General features: G+C 40.6%; 1 protein-coding gene across 1 annotated transcript in view; it reads left to right on the top strand.

Annotated features, from left to right (window-relative positions):
* Positions 1–19,529, top strand: part of LOC139301197 (transmembrane protein 132C) — a 127,843-nt gene that overhangs the window by 86,122 nt on the left and 22,192 nt on the right. The window contains exon 4 of the mRNA XM_070924523.1: positions 9,707–9,896. Coding sequence (XP_070780624.1) covers positions 9,707–9,896 — 190 coding nt within the window. The remainder of the gene's footprint in view (positions 1–9,706; positions 9,897–19,529) is intronic.

The following is a 19,529-nucleotide window of genomic DNA, read 5'->3' as shown; positions in this document are numbered from 1 at the left end:
GCCACAAGAGGATCTACATCTCATTGGCTCTAATGGTTGTTGCAACATGTCAGCCTGTAGTCGGTGTCTCACCATTACACCCCTTAAGGAATCTGTTGGAAAATCCTGCATTGCTAATGCAGAATAAATGTGGAGTGGCAAGACCCTCTACAAAAGCATACACTGAAGTCCAGGGATACTAAACTTGCTTTGCCCGGGGGCCACCTTTGCAAGATGACAGGAGGCCAGGGGCCAGTCAATAAACAAACATTAATAGGCCTCAGGCCTTTCTGCCTGAAAGCCTTTCTAACATGTGGTTAATGTTGTGAAACAGTTGCAGTTTGGTTAGGTTTAGGCACCAAAACTACTTGGTTAGGTTTAGGAAAAGATCATGGTTTGGGTTAAAATAATAAGTCAATGTTAACTTTTGGTTGAATGCCCTGAAGGCAAACTTCTCCCACGAGCCACTTGAAGGTCAAGTGTACATGAACTTTCTGCAGAAATCAAATGTCACCACTTCTGTGCACTGCACAGATCTCCGATGGACTTCCGAGTCACTGTGTGAATCAATTTATTTTCATTTTATTATTTGGAAAAGAAGGTGCAGGATTGTCACAGGATCAGTCAAACACTTCATGTGGCTAGCACTTAGTTCAAGCCATCTTTTGACACCAGCTTCATGATAGATTTCCATCCAGTACTAGGAAGTTGAAGGTTGTTCGGTCTCTTTGGTCGTACCAGAAAGAGGACCAGTGAAGAATCTGCTCAGACCTCACAGACCAATGCTGTACACTGCATTGTCTTAGTAACAGTCAAGAACATGAGAGGTTCAGTATGAGCAGGGGTATAAATACTTTTTTTCAGTCATTTAGATGCTCTGTTTGACCTTCTCTGTGTAGATGTTACAACCAATTATATCTATCAAAGTGAAATGGGGAGGGCCAGGGGTGATGCCAAATTCCCTCTGTTCCCACAATGTTATGGCACACTGAGAGACTCAAAACAAGAAAAAAAAGAAGGGGGAATGAATAAAGCGAGGGGAGTAGTGAGCCAAAAGCAAGAAGAGAGATTAAAAGATAGAAGTATAAAAGAAAACTCCAGCAAGTGCGATCAAATAGATACTTCTCAGGCCGCAATACATAAAGCATAAAATCATGAGATTCAACAGTAGCAGGCAGCGACTGAAAGGCAAATAATAAAAAGGACAACTTAATCTAATCCCTTGTCATCTGTGTGTATATGTGTGAGTAACAAGGAAAAGAAGTGTCATTTCTGGTGGAGAGTTTAAACTCCAAGGGGAAGATTAGCCAGTCACACTGAGTTGATCTTATTGTCCAGGATAAGAGGATGAGCACCATAGCCCTCTGGAGAATTTTACTAACACTCCTACAGCTCAAAGAAATCAATAAGGGGATAGAAGATGGTGTTTATACAGTGACTGATTATGTTGCGTTGTATTCGCTGTCTTAAGCGTGGCTCGTAACCACCAGCTGCTCCTTGAGAGCAGTTTAGTGGCTTGCAGTTAAATGGTGATGGTCACACTGGGTGGCTCTTAGGCTGTCGTTGCGTTGATTGTCAAGGAATTCACTCAGAGAAATTATGTATCCAGTGAAACTAGAAGAAATACATCTCTTGGAACGAAATTTTGGACTTCACTCGCCTCCACAAATTCTTTAAACTTGTACTACAGTGCAGCTGACTCAGAGGTAAAGAGTAAACACTTATAGAGGCTGGATTTATTTCAGAGGTTAAAAGCATTTTCTATCTGATACAAATAAGATGTGGTATTCTCCTTTTGCAATTTATAATCAGTTCAAATTCATGCATACCTTTACAGCACAGCAGTGAGACCATATGAGGGATACCGTTTTTTAACCACTGAAACTGTTAACCTGGATAATGTTTACTGGCAACATTTATTCCAATCCAGGAAGTGTGGCCTTATTATACTGCAGATCTTAAACCACAGGAGTACAGGAGCGGCGAACAGAGCAGAAATGTGCGTCCTGTGTATGGTCTCGGCTACTACACAACACTTGGCTCAGGTAAAAAAATGTTTTTGGTAAATATTGAAAGAGGCAACACATCCCATCTTCCAAGACTTCCGAGTTCCCGGGAACATTGTATTGAGGAAACTGCAGAGAAAACAAATGTTGAGAGTGAACGTCTTGCAGACACGTGTACAGACGCTGTGTGTACATGTGGACTGCATTTACGTTTAGTTGCATATCAACAGAATACTTAGGAGACTAGTTTATGTTTGTGGAAACACATCAGTGTTTGATGGGTAAGGCTTTCGCCCTTTCTATTTGAGGTTTACATTTTGACGAGACAGTTGAAACATTCCCTTGATATGTTGTGTTTTTCTTCCTGAGATCAATTTACATACATTCAGGCACCCTGTTGCTATGTGATAAGCAGTGTATTTCTGAAACAGTATGCTGAAGGGAAGAAAATAGCCACTTTTATCATACTTCTTTCCGAAAACCTGCTGTTGAGACAGTGTGAGGAATTTAAATACTACTACAAGACTAATTTACACGTAATACATACAATTTTACCTGATGATGTTGGTCATGTGGTTATAACAAGCTCACTGATTGCTTTACCATCGCCTCTCTGCTCATGATCTGACTTAGATTCAACTCTTAAAAGACAAGCTCAAGGTTTTGCACCATGTTAATATCTCCAATTTTCCGGGAGATGCCTGTGTTTTCTCGGCTGCCTTTTTAGGCTCTGATTGGCTTTTGCTACGATGTGCAGCTGAGTGGCAACACTGCCCTTTGATTGGTTGATGCGTGGAGCCACATCTGTTTCATGCAGGAGGCCCGAATCCTCTCATTTCACACACCGTTTGAGAGGAATATAGGGAAAATATGGCACAGAGAAAGAAAGAAAATAGACCAGTAGGCAGCTGAGAGAGGCAAGATGCAGCAGCAACAAAAAAAAAAAAAAGAGAGAGGGGTGGGGGTTATTTCAGAAAATATTGAAGAAGAGATGGACCAAAAAGGCAATTTGGGAGAAGAACTGCAATAATTTCTCTTGCAGTTTTTTCACCCTCTGTCCCGCCACCCCTTTTGCACTCTGCAGGCCTACTGTGAAAGCAAACTAATCTGTACTGACAGGGACAGGGCTGACGTGGAGGGTTTGATAGATCCTGGGGGAAATCTCCAGCATACATAAATTGGTTATTTTACATTTCATCTGCCTCTTGACATGGTTTCGCTTTATGATCTCTTTCATTATCTGTCTGTCATGTGTCAATGTTTATCGCCCCATAAACACATCCATTCCACACAGATGAAACAGGCATCACTGGATGGAAAGCCACCAGTCCCCCAGACAGCACAAGGTTAGGATTATAGTGCAAGTGTTTTATGAGCGTGGTACGTTTATTAGTAACAACTGTAACGTGGCTCACTGAGCTGTCTTAGGGGAAGGATTTTGGCATTTCAGACGTTTCACGATGAATAAATCATGATTACCTACATATAATTTCAAGCTTTTTTTTTTTTTTTTTTTACATTTTATGTTTTATTCTGTGGCTTTTTTACCCCGACTGTTTCTTTTTCTGTCACCCATCAACCCTCCTGAGCCCCACAGGGCCTCCAATGGCCGTGCTTGGCTGAATACCTTGCCTGTAACAACCTTCTCCAAACTATCGCGTTCAGCTGCGTCTCAGGTCTGCTGTTCACCGGTGCGTTAGAGGAGGAGTGACGGAGGCAAGTTCCGTTACTTTCAATAGGATCTCATTAGCATCATCGGGGAGAAGAGACAGATATTAGACCTGAGATAGTGAAACTCATTAGAGAGGAGCCTGAACTCCCTTGGGATGCACACACGCACAAAATATGGTTTCTGCTATACCGGATCCTAATTTATTAACTATAATATTCTAATGACCCCAACTACACCAGGCTAAATTACCTCATTACACACACACTCGGGTTAGCTTCTGCCGATCTACAGTCATCAGAGGTAGTCTCCACTATTAATGTGCAGTGACCTTTCTAACTACGCTGTAGTAAGCAGCAGATGGAGCTCCTGTTGACACCAGGTTTTATTCATTCATTCCCTTGAGGTCTTCAAACTGATTAGAATCAAATGTATGTATGTCTGTTTGGAGAAAAATCGAGACTCCAAGTATAGAAAACAATCAGCCACACAGCTGGAGAGTAAGTGAACTACAAATAATTAGAACAGCTGCAAAGGCAAATCATCCATGTCACTACATACAGGGCACTCGGAAAGCATGAAAGAACAGTAATTCCATGTTACCCAAACATCCTCTACGATGAGAATCCCATTAAACACTGAGGAACGTGCGGTTGCCAGGCAACCAGTGGAGACTTCAGGAAGTCACTGCAAACTATCCCTTTAATTCCTCTTTATGAAATGTTTGGAATACAACTACTATGAGCAAGGCTGTAAACTGTTTTCCCTCCATGAGAAAAGCTTATGAGGTCCAGTAACACTTCATAACCAACAGAAAATAGATTCCAATGTTTAGACCCTCCAACAAAGTTGTTGCACACCACAAAGTCCAAACATATTCCCTGAATTCCCCTGGAACCTTACCAGATGAAGGTCTACCTACTAAGTGAGTGACTGACAGTGTGCAGGACTTCTGGTTCCTTCTCTATATTTAGACCCTCAAATAAGAGATTTAACGCTTTTCTTAGATTTGAGAAAGAAGATGTGGCTAACACAGGATAGATCAAAGCAGGAGATAGATCTTTATGTGAAGGCAGATGGCCAGCAGGAGTTGCTCATCCCTCCCACTGTCACACCTACTCTGTTGAATTACTGCAGGTCTCACATGTTAGGATTCAATTATGGCTGAGGCAACTGTCCATACAATTTATCCATCTGTTTATATTTTCCTGTTGCCAACAGGTCAGCACCAACAAGCAGTTTAGCAAGTATTTGCTAAAGGAAAACAATCAACAGATAATTAAACAATTTTGATATTAATTTAGTCCTTTTAGTCATTTTTTTAAAGTTAAAATGCCAAACAATCAAAGATCCAAGCCTTCTTTTAAATGTGAGTATTTCTTTTTTCTCTCCATCATATCATTCTAAATTGGATATCTGTGGATTTTTGACTTTTATTTTGGACAAAGCGAGCAATTTAAAGACATCGCCTTGGGTTCTAGGAAACTGTGATTGGCATTGTTATTATCTGGCATTTTATAGACAAAACAAGTGGTCAATATAAAAAAAAAATTAAAAACAATGTATATTTTCAGACTTAAAACCACCTTGCTGTGAAGTTGTCTTTCATTCAGTATCAACAAACATATCTAGTGGAAAATATCAAGATTGCCAACAGCAGACCACAACAGGCCACAGAAAATATTTCAACTGCAGACAGAACAGCAGCAACAAAGAGTGAGTTATATAAAATATAGAAATGCCTTCAGTCATTGCATGTTGGCCAGGAATCACTGGTATGCGTCTTAACACATCTTTCTTGGAATGTACTTTTACGCAGATGTCCTCTTCTCTCATTTGCCTGACCACCAGTCAACAACAACAACAACACACACACGCAGAATTGTGTGCTAACACAACCATCGTATCCGCAGCACATCAAACAAACAAATCGTCATTGGCAGGGAAATCCTCCACAGAAATCTGATCACACAAATAGTGTAGTCATGGCCAACCTTGGCCAGCCAATTTATTTACAGCATGTCCTCACACTGGCTAAGCAAACATGTCGGTCTTGTTGGCCATGAAGTAAATCTTCCGGCTCCCATAATGGACCAACATATATCCACTTTTACCTGAATGGAGCTGTTTGAGGTATTAATTTGAATGCATACAAACACATACTGTACAGACACACACAAACTGTCTCACACCCCTCTCCTTCTATTGTTGGACTCGCTGTCAATTCACTATGTTGAAATAGATTCAGGCCTTTGATGTATCATTGTTGTCAGTGCTAACCAAATCACTGCTGTGCATGAAAGGAACCCCCTCGGGTCTCCAAAAGAGACAGCAGACTTTTCTTTCACTACCTTTCTCAGAGCCAAATATCCACGGAGTGTGTTAAGAGTGAAAAGAGGAAAACATGGCTGCATGTTTAACAGGGCTTTTGTGCTCCTTAGCTCCACTTTTATTTTCCTGTTTTCGAACAAAAGGAATTTCATTCTTGTCATTTTTTTTTTTTTTGCTGTTACGCCGCTTCTTTCCACTCAGAGCCCCTTTTGTTACTACAAGGGTATGTTTGAAATGTATCTTACATTATTGAAAGTGCGTGTGTATTTTCCTCTGAGTGGATTCTTTTACCTTGTTCTGTTTGTGCCCAACAATAGGACTGACAAGTAGAGATACCTCAAAAGCCTCCTCAAAATGACATGACCGATTTTCCACCTCATTTCACCACAACAAACCCACGATACTGGGGCATTGTCACTGTTCGCACAGTCAGTTCTGTGATCCCAGTAGACATTTTGCTTTTATTATTGCCCTTTTAACCCTGTTTCCGCTCTGTGTTTCATCTCTGTCTCTGGCGTCCACCTCGTGCTCTCATCCTCCCCGTCCATGAGTCAGGGCAGGAGAAGTGATAGTTGCCAGTGAGTGTATTGAATTGTATGGTAATCGCGCTGAGAAAAGGGCACACAGTGCGGTTATGATTCTAATGAGACATGGAGGAAGCAGGCTGACCTCTCCAACTGGTGGGCTGCAGCCATTCATCATCCCAAACACACGCTGGTTGAAAGGGTGAGAGAGAGAGAGAGCCAACTGCCCTCTATTGGGAGCAACGTAACACTGCAGGTGATCCAGAGGATTGAGTTAAAAGGGGGAGAGGAAAGGAGAGAAAAAAGAGCAAAGACCAGAAAAAGGCACAATAATAAAGACAACACAGGAAAAGACAGACTGAATAGGCAGTGAAGGGGAGTTGTATTGTAGTGTTCAGCACTAAAGCCCTGATTGTTTGCAGCCTCATTGTAAAGCACGACTGTCTGTTGCAGATAATTGATTTGGCTGTAATAGTACACCATAAGCGTAAACCACATAATCACTGCAGTCACTACCCCTGAGCCCAGCATGTTGTCAGGCGGTAGATGATATCCCACTGCAGCTCTGTAGCACTCTGAATTTCTGTCGGAGAAAGAAATTGGAAAGGAAAAGACAGTGATGGATAGAGTTCAGCTGCAGCGAGTGACTGATACTCGCAGTCCACCAGCCCTACACCTAAAAGTAGGGATTTTCAAGAAATCAGTTAATATGTACAATGTACAGTGTGGGTTGCGTGAGATGCTTGCTCTCAGCAGTTCCTCCATTTTGCTTTTGATGCTCAACTTTGATGAAAAGGAAATGGATTTCAAAGAGCAAAAATTAGCCTAGAAATTTCTAAATGCCAGCCCTCATAAAAGCATGGTTTAAAAAAGTGCTTTCTAATGTAACAGTTATTTTTATTTTATTGGTTAAGTCATCACAACTAATTGTCTAGTAATATTTGGCAATGCTTAGCAGTTTTGGAGGATTGGGGATTTATAGAGAAGGGAGAAATGTCTATTCCCAAACATCTTGTAGAGATGTAACTCTTTAAAAAACAAACATTTCCTTTAACAGCTGGGCACTGTAGTTTTTACCAAACATCACTCAAACAGTAACAGAGTAAAAACTGGCATTTGTTGGGGACTACTTTCAGCTGCGGATTAATACACATTGTTGCTCTGAGTATTTAACATATTTACATATTTTTTTACGGTGTGTGGCATCAACTGAAAATAAACTACAGTTCCCATGTTCATCACAATGAAGAAACATGTCGCACAGTGCAACAGTGTGACGGATTTATGTGTTTCTTAAGAGTTTTAGACAAAAATGGAGCTCTATGGCACAGAAGATTAAGCTACATGTTGGCAGGATACATTAATTGTTGATTTCATGGGATTTGTTGACAACAGGAAAAGTATCAACTTTCATCACTCTTATCCTTTAGTGTAAGTGCAAAAATACATTAATGCCAAAAAAATAAAAAAAATTGGGAGAGAAAGTCAAAGGAATATTTTCAACAGTGTGAACACTATGACAAAGAACCACCGCCAGCTGTGCTGTACTACACCTCAGTATACCTGCATAACTCCTCTGTGTTCAAACAGAATTGTATTTCGACAGCGCTCACCGTGTGGCCAGATTCACAACGATATTCACCTATGATCACCCCGAGCCAAAGCTTCTCAGTGGTATTTGGAAACGTATTAAGTATAATTCAGAATATTACCCACTGAAACAGAGAAGCTTTTCCGCCTGACCCAGAATTGCTATTCAAGCTGTTTTCATCCACACGGATTTTCAGCTTCCAAAACTATTCTCCCTTATACTTTTCTACCAGAGTGGATCCTTAAAGCTGCACTTTGAAGTGGGGCTAGCGTCTGAAGTGCGAACACATGAGGGGGGGTAGGGGGAGTTTTAAATACAAGCTTGGCCAAAATATGTTCAAGGAAAACCTTGGATCTTACCCCCAACACCCCCTCCTCATGCTCAATTTGGGCTCTCTCCAGCCTTGTTTTAATTGTGTGACAACCAAACAACAAACACACTGCTCAGGACAGAAGTAAAAACAGTATGGTATGCATTGGAAAGACCTTCATAGACACATCTATTGCCTCTTTGAATTGCCTTTAACTTTTAGTTTTTACTGTCATCTAAAGAAGCAGTGTGAGACAACATGTGAGCCATCTCTACATCCCCAAGTGCGAATTGTATTTTTCAAGAGGGCATGTACTGTATATCTGTGCGTGGTTGCTGGAAAAGGTGTTACATCGAGTTTGTGACAAAGAACACCGGAGGGAGAGACAGCAGCTTGATCAAACCTAGTGCTCAGCAAATCAAATAAGTTTGGAGGATTTTATTCTGCATTCATTGTTTTTTTCTGCTTTGTTTGCATCTCCATCAGCTGAGAGAAAATAATTTGCTTGGCCCTGGCAATCTCTGCAAGAGAAGCTCTATATTGCGAGAGGAAAAAATAAATTGCTTTTCTTTTTTTTTTGCCAGCATCTTGGTTCTGTGTGGATGTGAGAATGAATTTCAATAGTGCCGCGATTAGTTTCATATCAGATTGTGAGATGAGGGATGCATTGCTCAAATTCTAGGAAAAAATTGCATATCCCTATGTAACATCTGCATGTAATACAGCCGAACCATCCTCTGCTCTGCACAATTTTTTTTACACCTGATTAAAATGTACAATTAATTCAGCTGATGTTTTTCAGTCCTTTTTTTCCCCAACACCAAACACTCCTGTTAATGGATGATAAAGACCAATTTCCCTCCTGTTTTCCCTCTATCTCTGTCTCTCCACCTTCTTTAACCCAATTCCTCTTCCCTGTTTCTGCTCTATTTTTTCCCTCATACCCTTTTCCACCTTCTCTTTTCACTTTTCACTCACTTTCAAATGTTTTTCCCTTCATTCATAGTCCCACTGTCTTTATCGTCTTCCTTTTTTTGTACTTTACTGTTTTGTTCAAATTATTCCATGGTCTTATTTTGGCTTGTTCCTTGTTCCTTCCTTTTCCTCATCCATTTTCCTGCCACTTTCTCATCCCTTTTGACTCCCACCTTATTTCTGTCTTGTTATCCTTTCGCTTGTGCCTTTCCCATTGCCACCTATCTTTTCTTCCCTCTCATTTCCTCCTCGTTTCCTGCCCTCCTCTTTTATCTAAATCCACTCCTGACACACATCTTCTCCCTCTCTCTCCCATTGCAGAGTGGAGGCAGCAGGCTACCAGCGAGTGCTGCAGGTGGACCTGGAGGTGAACGGGATGATGGTGACTCAGGGGGGGAGGGAGGTGACATGGCAGGTGGAGTATCCGCTCAGCCGCAACCTGACCAGTGAGGTGCCGACCCTCATCCGCCTGGAACCGCAGGACCTGGGTGGCATCGTGCCACTAGCCATGGTGAGGAGTGGGGGGGGCTGTGGAAGTTGGAATGTGTGTGTATGTAGACACTTGTGCGTTGATAAGTTTTGAAATCAGTCATTGTGGTACTGTAAAGTCTGTATTAATGTAGGTTAAGGCACCATTACAACACGACCAGGGAGAATACTTGACTGTGATTGGCTGGACGGCGTGTGTAATTTTCAAAATACTAGGCAGGTCTGACATAGCATCCTACTTTCGGGTGTACCAGAGAACAATCCGAAATGGGCTACTAGATAACCTCCCTGAACCATATGTATTTTGTTAAAAAAAAGCACTTGGGGACAGTCAGACTCGGTCCAGATAGACCCGAGGACGATTAGATTCAATCCAATATAGAGAGAGAGCACCAACACAGCAGCAAGAGAGTCAAATGACTGTACATGTCCCTTTTTCCTGCTCCTCACAGTACACATTCTCCATCTTGCCTCAAGAATCACATTTTTCTCCTGTGATGATTACGACACACCACATGATCAGAGTCCGCTCAGACCCTGTTAGGTGTTAGACACTGACACACAGGCCTCAGACCTGCACAGCGGTGGAGGAAGTATTCAATCCTTGATTTAGGTAAAAGTACTAATACTTCATTGTAAACATACTCCATTAAAAGTATAATTAGGCAAATGTACTTAAAGCATTAAAAGTAAAAGTACTCAATGCCGATTATTATCACTCATGCATTAACGTAAAAGTGGGATTTTACCGTTGAAGTTGTTTGAGGTGGAGCAAATCTCATAGGTCACTGCAATTAATTATTATTTTTATTGTGAATTAATCTCCGGATTATATTGTGGATTAATCAATCTATTGTTTGGTTTGTAAAAATTCAGAAAATAGAAAAACGTCTCATCAAAATAAATTATAATGATTAAAAGGAAAAGCAGTAAATCTTCACATTTGAGAAGCTGGAACCATGAAACGTTTGGCATGAAAATGACTTAAACAATTAACAACAAATCTACTAACTTTTAGAATATACAGAAAGTATTTGGTGTTCTTCGTTCTTTTGGCATTCCTTCGAGCACATTGGTTTTGAAATTGTAACAATGAGATAAAAGTGTTTGAGGGTATTCACATGTGTAGTAGCACAATGATACTAAACATACAGACAAGGCAGCCGAAGACCTTTTGTGGCCAAACACTGGAATGCTCTTGACTGGATGAGTTAGTTAACTGTCCTAAATCCAACTCAGCATGTTTCCACTTGCTGAAGACGAGACTGAAGGCAAAAAAACAAAAAGCAGAGCATCTGCAGACAAGATACTAATGTCGTCTGATGTCTAGCAGTAAGAATTCATTAAATGCAAATTTCTTATTGGGGGTGTATAAAAAGGCCTATAATTCCTACACTGCTCGTCTGATGTGAATAGAAACACCCTCAAATTGAAGGTGAGACTCCACATGAAAGACCCAGGGTGCTGGACACAGGAAGTTAGAAAGGACAGATGACACAGAAAATTACCACATTACTTACTCATTATTCTATATTTCCAAAGATGCTAGTTTGGGCCATTACTAGACTTCTTCCACTTGTTGGAGTGCAAATACTGTAACATTTATCCAAGGAGTAAAAGAGATGGTCAACAAACACAATGTTTCTATTTAAAGACCCACAATATGAATAGACAACTATTATACTGTGTATTTGATATTGCCAATACAGACAGGGAAATCTTCTCAATTACTAAGAACCATCCTCTGCTCTTCGCCAATGGCTTCTTAGCTTCTACATCGCGGGTTATATTTTCATAACCTCCCTCGCTCGTTGTGGACCGTCCCTTGTTGACCTCTGCGTGGTTCCTACAGTAAGAAGGAAGAAGCTTTGTCCAAATACACAAGAATGCTTAGACTCTTTATTAATAGTGATAGAAGAGAATATGATAAAATTATCCATTTGTCCTTTTAAAAAGCCAGGCCCAAGTATTTTTAACACAAAGCTTGCTCTTTTTAATTGTCAGGAATCTGGTTTAATACCACTCTCAGAGTTTGCTGACTGAGAAGTTAATTGAGTTTGGATTTAGACCAAACATGGATGAATTGGCGAGTGGCTTCAGATTGCTAATTGTATTATGATAATAATTATGACTATGTAAATTGTTTTTCCAAAATGAAAGGAAAAGCAGTGGGTATGCTGCAAAGAGATAACAATAGTTTTAATTTTCCTTGCTGATTACGGGCACGTAAAAATCAAATGCCTTCAAGCACTTCATAAACTTTTATTAAGGCAATTTGGTGAGGCGGCAGTTCATAGCTGATTCACGGTTTCTGGCCAGTAGTGTAGCCTTGACACTTTCAATGTCTTTTTAAAAGTGAACAGCTTTCTTTGTCAATGTTGGAATGACATTTTTATGTAATAAATTGACAAACCAAGCGTCTAATTTATACCTGGTTGACATTTCTAATAAACTTACAGAGTGCATGAATTCTACAAGGACAACTTGACTTAAGAAAAATAAAAAAACAGGACAGACCCTATATGTAAATAATGATAATTATAGTCAGTGGAGCAATATCTAAAAACACAGGCACCAACAATGATAATGAAAGAAAGCTCAGAAACAGCTGTACTTCTTAAGGAAACTTAAGAGAGCAAGATTCCCGTGCCTCGTCAACAGATGAACAATAGCAATAACAAACTGGCATGCGATGTGCACAGCCCAGGACAGGAGGGCTCTGCAGCGGGTGACTAAAACCACCTAGAACATCATGGGTACCCATCTACCGAGCATCAATACTCACCCGAGCCACAGCCTGTTCATCCTGCTGCCGCCTGGCAAGCGTTCTAGAAGTACCCGGTGCCGGACCAGCAGGCTCCAGAGCTGCTTCTTTCCCCAGGCTGTGAGACGTTTAAATTCATCCCCCTCACTCCATCAAAATTAATAGTTTTTTGTTATGTTTTGCTCTGTGTTGTTTGTGTGTGCGTATCATAAAAGGTATTACGTACATTTCGTTATACAACCTTGTGTTGACCATTAAATCAACCCTTGAAGACTATCTTTGTGCCTCATTCATTCACGTTCCTCTCTCTTTCTGCTTCTTTTCATCAGCTGATTATGGGCGCTTACTCTCTCACTTTACAGATTTTGACGGACTTAAGTCTATAAAATGCTTCTTGAGACCGGATTAGATTCCCTGACAGCAAATCCTCAATTATCTCTACTCTTTTAATGATTTGAAAAATTTATTTGAACATTTAATCACCAACTTTATTGCTGACACTTGGGGCCTTGTCAGGGTAAGTGTCTTACATATAAATTACTAAAATAAAGGGTTACTCAGAGGGTGTTAGACATGCAGTGTGATATGTGGCCAGTATATACAGTGTATTGAAACCTTCATAGAACATAAACTAGCTAAATGTTTATCTGGTGAATCAACAGCAGGAACAGCAAGACCGTTCAGCTGTAAACAAAGCTCCAGTAAACATGGCAGACGATCGCATTTGTTTACCATCATTCAGACAAACAGCTGTGAACTTGCGCTGATGCTAATGCTATTGAATAAATAAATGTCCACCTTAGACTTTTCTTTCAACGCATTCCACGTTACAGTAACTGCACAAGGTTTTTACTTTCGTACTTTGTGACTTTGATTGATGACTTTAGTAAATTGTATGTTTATATTCACATTATGTTGTCTGTCGATGGCATTTTTTACTGCAGGGAATGTCAATAGGAATGTCAATAGGGATATAATTTCACAAATGTGACACGAGAGAAAGATATAGATCCTCTTTGTAGTTTTAATGCACAGAAAGTTACAGAATGAAGCTTTAACTCTACTTAAACCAGAGCAAAACCTGACATCAAAGACCAACTAGAACTTTGCTATCAAAACACTGAAACATTTGATGAAGTCCATAACAACTTCTGAAAACACTAATTTTCAGCTTATTAGCATTTATACAACATTGTTTTATCATTCACAGAGTACACTGTACCTCTAAACATCTAAGTCATCTAATGGTTTGATTAAACTGGATGTTAGTTGTTGACATCCATCTCCACCTTTGCGGCAGAACTTGTAGGTAGACACCAATTATTGCTGGCACTCGACAGTTCTCGTCTGTGCACAGAATGCCAGACACCTCTGTTCAATAAAACTCTCATCTCTCTCTGATCGCCTCTGGCCTACACTCCTACACTCCTACACTCCTACAGAGAAGCTCACACTCGTATAGTATCTGCCTGCCAAACATGAAGTACAGGACTCACTGCTGTCTTGACTTGACAGCTGCTGTAAACTGTCCTTTAGGATGACTGACTGAAACTGTGATCTTATCTTCTTAATTGCACCAATGGAGAAAGGTTGAAGGTACAAAAAGATCTTAAAATGTACAAAGAGAGGAGGAAAGAGATGGAGGAGTCTAAGAAAGTACAGTCAGAAAGAAGGCAGCTTTAGACAGAATAAAAATGGTGAGTGGGGTTTGACTCTCAGAAATAACCCTCTGGTAGCAACTTATTTGGCAAGTTATTCCGAGACTGGCCAGACATTCAGTGACTGCAATCACTGCAAAAAGCAAGAAAGATCAGCACTGGATATTAATCCCACAGCAATGGACAAAGCCCATCATTTCAAAACAGGTCCCTTTCCAGGATAATAAAACAGCAATTTGTATAGCAGTCTAATCAATGACTCACAATATTGTGTCTTTTGTGGCTGGACTGGATGCTATAGTTCAGAGCTGAACACGCCACAGAAAACATTTATCTTAACAAGCAATTTAACATTCAGTTTAAACTGTAATTTTTCTGAAAATGAGGGAAGAATTCTGGCATTGGGATGAGCTAATTACACTTGTTCTCAAAGCAAATTTCTCTTGTTTCAGGAATATTTAATGTAGCATACTCTTCAAACAGAACAGAGTAAGAGAGATAATATCAGGAAATGACACGTCATCAATGGAAAATTCGTAATAACAAGTTGATTTGTATCGGACAAAAGCCAAAATGTCAGTTGTTTTAAGAGGAGCGTGTTTTGAGGAACAGATTCCATGTTCATATGAAGAATTTCTGTACTGTAGTGTATCTTTTAGACTCTTTTACCCTGAGTGATTCTCTGATTCAGGTTATAGCATTCTCTTTGAAATGGTTTAAATCAATACATTTAATAGCAGAAAAACTCTCAAATGATCAAAAAAGTAAACTGAAGAGGAGAAGCTGAGAGAAAGTTGTCTTCACTTACAGAGACATTGCCCCCGCTGCGCTCTTTTCATCTTATTGTACGAGAGGCCTTGTACATTACTGTGATATTATGAACTCCTGTTGTCATGCCTGCGTTTGCTTGTTTAATTATTCGGATGCTGAGGTGGGGGTGAATCAGAGAGAGAGCACCGTGATGCTGAACTGTCCAACCTGGAACCAACAAGGTAGACGGGAGGAGAGACGATGAAAGCGTTTCATTAACAAGCTTGAAAGACAGTACATGCAGAGAACATGCCAGCTGAGAGCGTGCTACTTTTACTGCGTCCTCCCGTGAATCTCTCTATTGGCATGCTGTGCCTCTCTGTTCTCTCATTAGAAGAGACAGCCAGTGTGGCCCCCATAGCTCTTTACAGTACATCCCAAATGCAATCATTAGCATTTTATTCATAGCCTCTGAAACTCACTCCATTTCAAACTCAATAACGTTAGCTTTGTGCCCACGGTCCCATAACATTATAATCAGGGCCATTAGGAGGAAGCTCAACTGTTTGTTTTTTTTGGTCACGGGTGAGTGCCTTTGTCTACAATAATTAGGGTTTGGCCAAATCCAGCCTTCTCCATACCAACTCCATACCAGCGTTTGACAGATAGCGATAGCTGAGGCAACAAGGACAACAGAATTAATAAGTTGTGTCCTCTGCAGGGGAGAGAAACAGATAAGTCAAAAAGAAAGCGCTCCTCATATCTGTACTTTACACACAGTGCTATCACAGCATCAGGACCGGCCAGCGATATTCAAGCCGGCTGCCATCAGTCACACTGTCACGCTGTCAGGAACTATATTTGGAAATGGTCTGGCAGCGCGCTAATAGGCTGTGCAGTGAAGCTATCCACCGGCATGCTAAGTGTCCTCAAGGCAGCATTAGCCATCTGCATGCAGCCATAATGCCCTTATAGCTTAATTAAGTCCTCTTGTGTATATACAGGCCTCTAGTTTACTATTCTATCTTTCTTCTATGCATTTTGACAACATTAATTCTCCCTTTCACTCTCACCCATGGTGAATTCAGCCTCATGCGCCAGGTTTGTTTCTCATCCCTGGTCTAGATTATCCTATACTGCAAGCCTGAGACAGACAGATCAAAACACTGTCAGGGTTATTTATTTTACTCAAGAAGGCTGTGTTCTTCTATTTTTTATTTTGTCTTCCACTCTCATTAAACACACTTTTCATTACCAATTAATCTGATGATTAATTTTATATTAGTTACTCAACTAATTGTCTGGTCAATAAAACATGCAATGCAATGCATCTTCAGTCTGCATCTAAGGTGACATCTTCAAAAAGGTAGTAAATCCTGACATTGGTGCAGCAGGAAACATCAAATCAAAATCAAAATACTTCCCCATTCATTTTTTGTTGATTGACTAATTAATAAATAAATGAAAGTTGTTTAAAGAGAATGTAGTAAAGTGAGTATATTTAAACCTGCATTGACTGACTTTTTTGGCCACTTGAGGGCAGCAGAACCAAGCTGTGAATACAACATTGACATATTAATCACATTTTAAGTTGATATGGCAAACTTGTTAGCAACAATATCATTCATTTTGAGTCACGTGTCTCGCCACCTGTCGAATGTAAGTCCATGATTCACTCTCCTTTTAGCTCTCTTTTTGGTCTCCCCTGACTTCTGAAGGAAATCTCCAATCACTAAATGCTCCACTGTCTTCACCAGCTAGTCGCTAACTTTGTCTGTGAACCAAAACTACAGCAAAAGCAAAACAGCTACATAGCTCCGTAGAGCTGATGGGGACTGTAGAGTCGGGTGATAATTTACTACAAGCGACTCTTTTCACATTAAACACATTTGATTCATTGGTATTATAAAAATATCAATTATAGCTGCTTCAATGTTTGCCAGAAAATGCTTGCTCATCTATCCTGCTTTGCATTCAGAAAACATGTCACAGAAGCACCATGATGTAGGGTATATTTAATTTAAAAGAACAGGATATGTAGATAATAAAGTTAGGAACATATAAGCATGCAACTTCCCTCATTTGCCCCTCTCTACATGTGAATGTTTGTAACTGAGAGCATGAGGCAGTGTTGCAGAGGAAGAGCAACACCCTGGATGAATAACACAGATACTGTAAGCACTTCTTCTGTACTGTAGACTCACACACAAACTTTATTTCAGTCCTGCCACCCAACATCTCTCTCCTCCCGCTCTGGCTCAGGATGCAGCTTCTATGTATGTCAGTCAGGCTTTACTTTGAAGCTAAGTCCACTCTGTAATTTGTTGTTGTGTGTTAGTTTATGTTTTGCTGGCCTGCCTTCCTCACCCTTTCCCCACTCTGTCAGTCTGGCTTCAGAGTCTTTTATTCGGCCAGCTTGGGCCAGGGTCCAACACAGTGCAGCTCTGCTGGCTTATTCTAATCAAATGGCCCCCAGATACAGGAGAGGGGTCCTCAAGAATATGGACAGGCTTTATCAGGGGCAGCCGATTTACCACTGCTGACTTTGGCATTTCCTCGGCCTAATGTTAAAGAGCGAGAAAGTATAAGGAGGGAAAAACAACGGAGGCTTAATATTTAATCTCACTAAAAGTACTAAGAGCTCACAGTTCACAATAACAAAATCCAACAGATTGTCAGGCCAACAGGTTATGTAATGAATCAATATCTAATTAATGAGAAGAATATAAATCACCGCAGGTCCTGATTTAATAATCAATAATGGCATTTCTTACTCCTGGTCATGGCAGAATGCCCCCAAACTGCCCCCAACTCTTTATTTGCTATAACTGCAATTATAGCTGCTTGGCCAATTGTGTTAAATCAGTGGAGACGCAGGAGTTGATTATTCAGCTTAAAAAAAACTTCAGATTCAACTAACATGCTGTTTTTTTTTGTTCTTTTATCGAGAATGCAGCGTACGTGCTAAAGAGACAACATGATCTTAGTAAATTATTCCCTAAATAAGGGGTATTGTTTTATTCATCTAGGCTCGCCTCCCTGAGTTGAAATTTCTCTCAAAACTGGTAATTAAAAAAGTCTCAACAGCTGCACGTGAAATGACTGACATCTTCCTCACTCGAGGAGGGAGGGGGGAAAAAAGTAATTTTCCATCTTTTTGCCCTGTTCTATCACATCCCTCGTCATTTCGGTTATCAGCACCTTGCTGCAGCTTCTCTCTGACTTCAACATCGCAGTGCAGAATAACTTGGCTCCTGCGCCTTTTTCCCAAGCCATAACCATAGAGATTACATTCTATGAACACCGCTCTCTCCTGCTGTTGTATCACTATTTCTAAAAAAGTGCGTGTGTGGGGGGGTGTTGGTGTTGATCCCCCGTGCCCATGCTTTCATCTCCTGCTATAGGCTGTGAGGTGTTCGGATGCATGTGAGTGGCAGGGGGACACTGCAGAGGTGCTGGAGGGAATGGACTTTTATTGATAATTGAAATGAACTGAATAGCTGAGAGTGCTGCAGTGGCAATATGAATCGTACTCAAAAGCGCTGTAGGCCAACACAGTACAGGACCTGTGAGCTTACTGTCAATCTCCGATTAGTGAATAGTTGAGCTGCGGTTCTCCGTGGGTCAGAGGCATCTGTTCAGTCGATGAATAATAAATTGCCGGCCAGTGTTGAGGGCCCCAATCTAAGCTAAACATATCTCAGATGTCTCCTTCCCCTCCTCCTTCCCCTCCTCTGCTTTTCCTTTGAATATATCATTAGTCATTAGTCTTGAGCTTACAGTACGCCTTCTCTGGTGCAGAGTATACTATAGCATCGTGGGGGGACTTCTCATTAGTCGGTTATATGATTCTGTTGTTAATTACTGCACACTGCTCCATTTTGTATGTAGAGCTAAAATAATATCATTTTAGATGTTAAAGAAACAGGAGCTGTGGGCTGCCATATGGACTGACACGTTCCTCATTAATGGAACAGTTTTAGCGACTGTCATCAGCATCATTATTGCTACATGGACCCACATGGGGAAATCAGATTCAGTGACAGACAGCAAGCTATGCAGACCTGATCCTTACAGTAAATGGAGATTTATCTTCTCTGGTGTCACTAAGAGCTCACCAAGATTGATTATGGGCATTATTAGTCAAGACTGCAACTGGACCCCATATATCATAAACAGTGACAAAGAGACAGAAATGGGACAAAAGACTTTGGCTATATAGGCTTTACGTCGCTTAGATTGGCAAGCTGCAGTTTGTTTGAACCAAACCGAACAGTTTTAGTGTGAAAGCCTCCTCAGTTTCCTCCCACAATCAAAAGTAATGCAGCTCAGATTAATTACTTAAAATAGACCTATCCAAGGATGCAAGGAATTTACTGTCACAAGCATTAAAATGCAACAACCGATGCATTTCCATACAATAAAGGATGAACGTTCACAAAAAACACAATTGTTTCATGAGGGAAGAAAAGAAGAATTAACT

The sequence above is a fragment of the Enoplosus armatus genome, chromosome 18 (genome assembly GCF_043641665.1).
Source record: "Enoplosus armatus isolate fEnoArm2 chromosome 18, fEnoArm2.hap1, whole genome shotgun sequence".
Taxonomy (NCBI): Eukaryota; Metazoa; Chordata; class Actinopteri; order Centrarchiformes; family Enoplosidae; genus Enoplosus; species Enoplosus armatus.
This window is presented reverse-complemented; position numbering and strand designations above follow the sequence as displayed.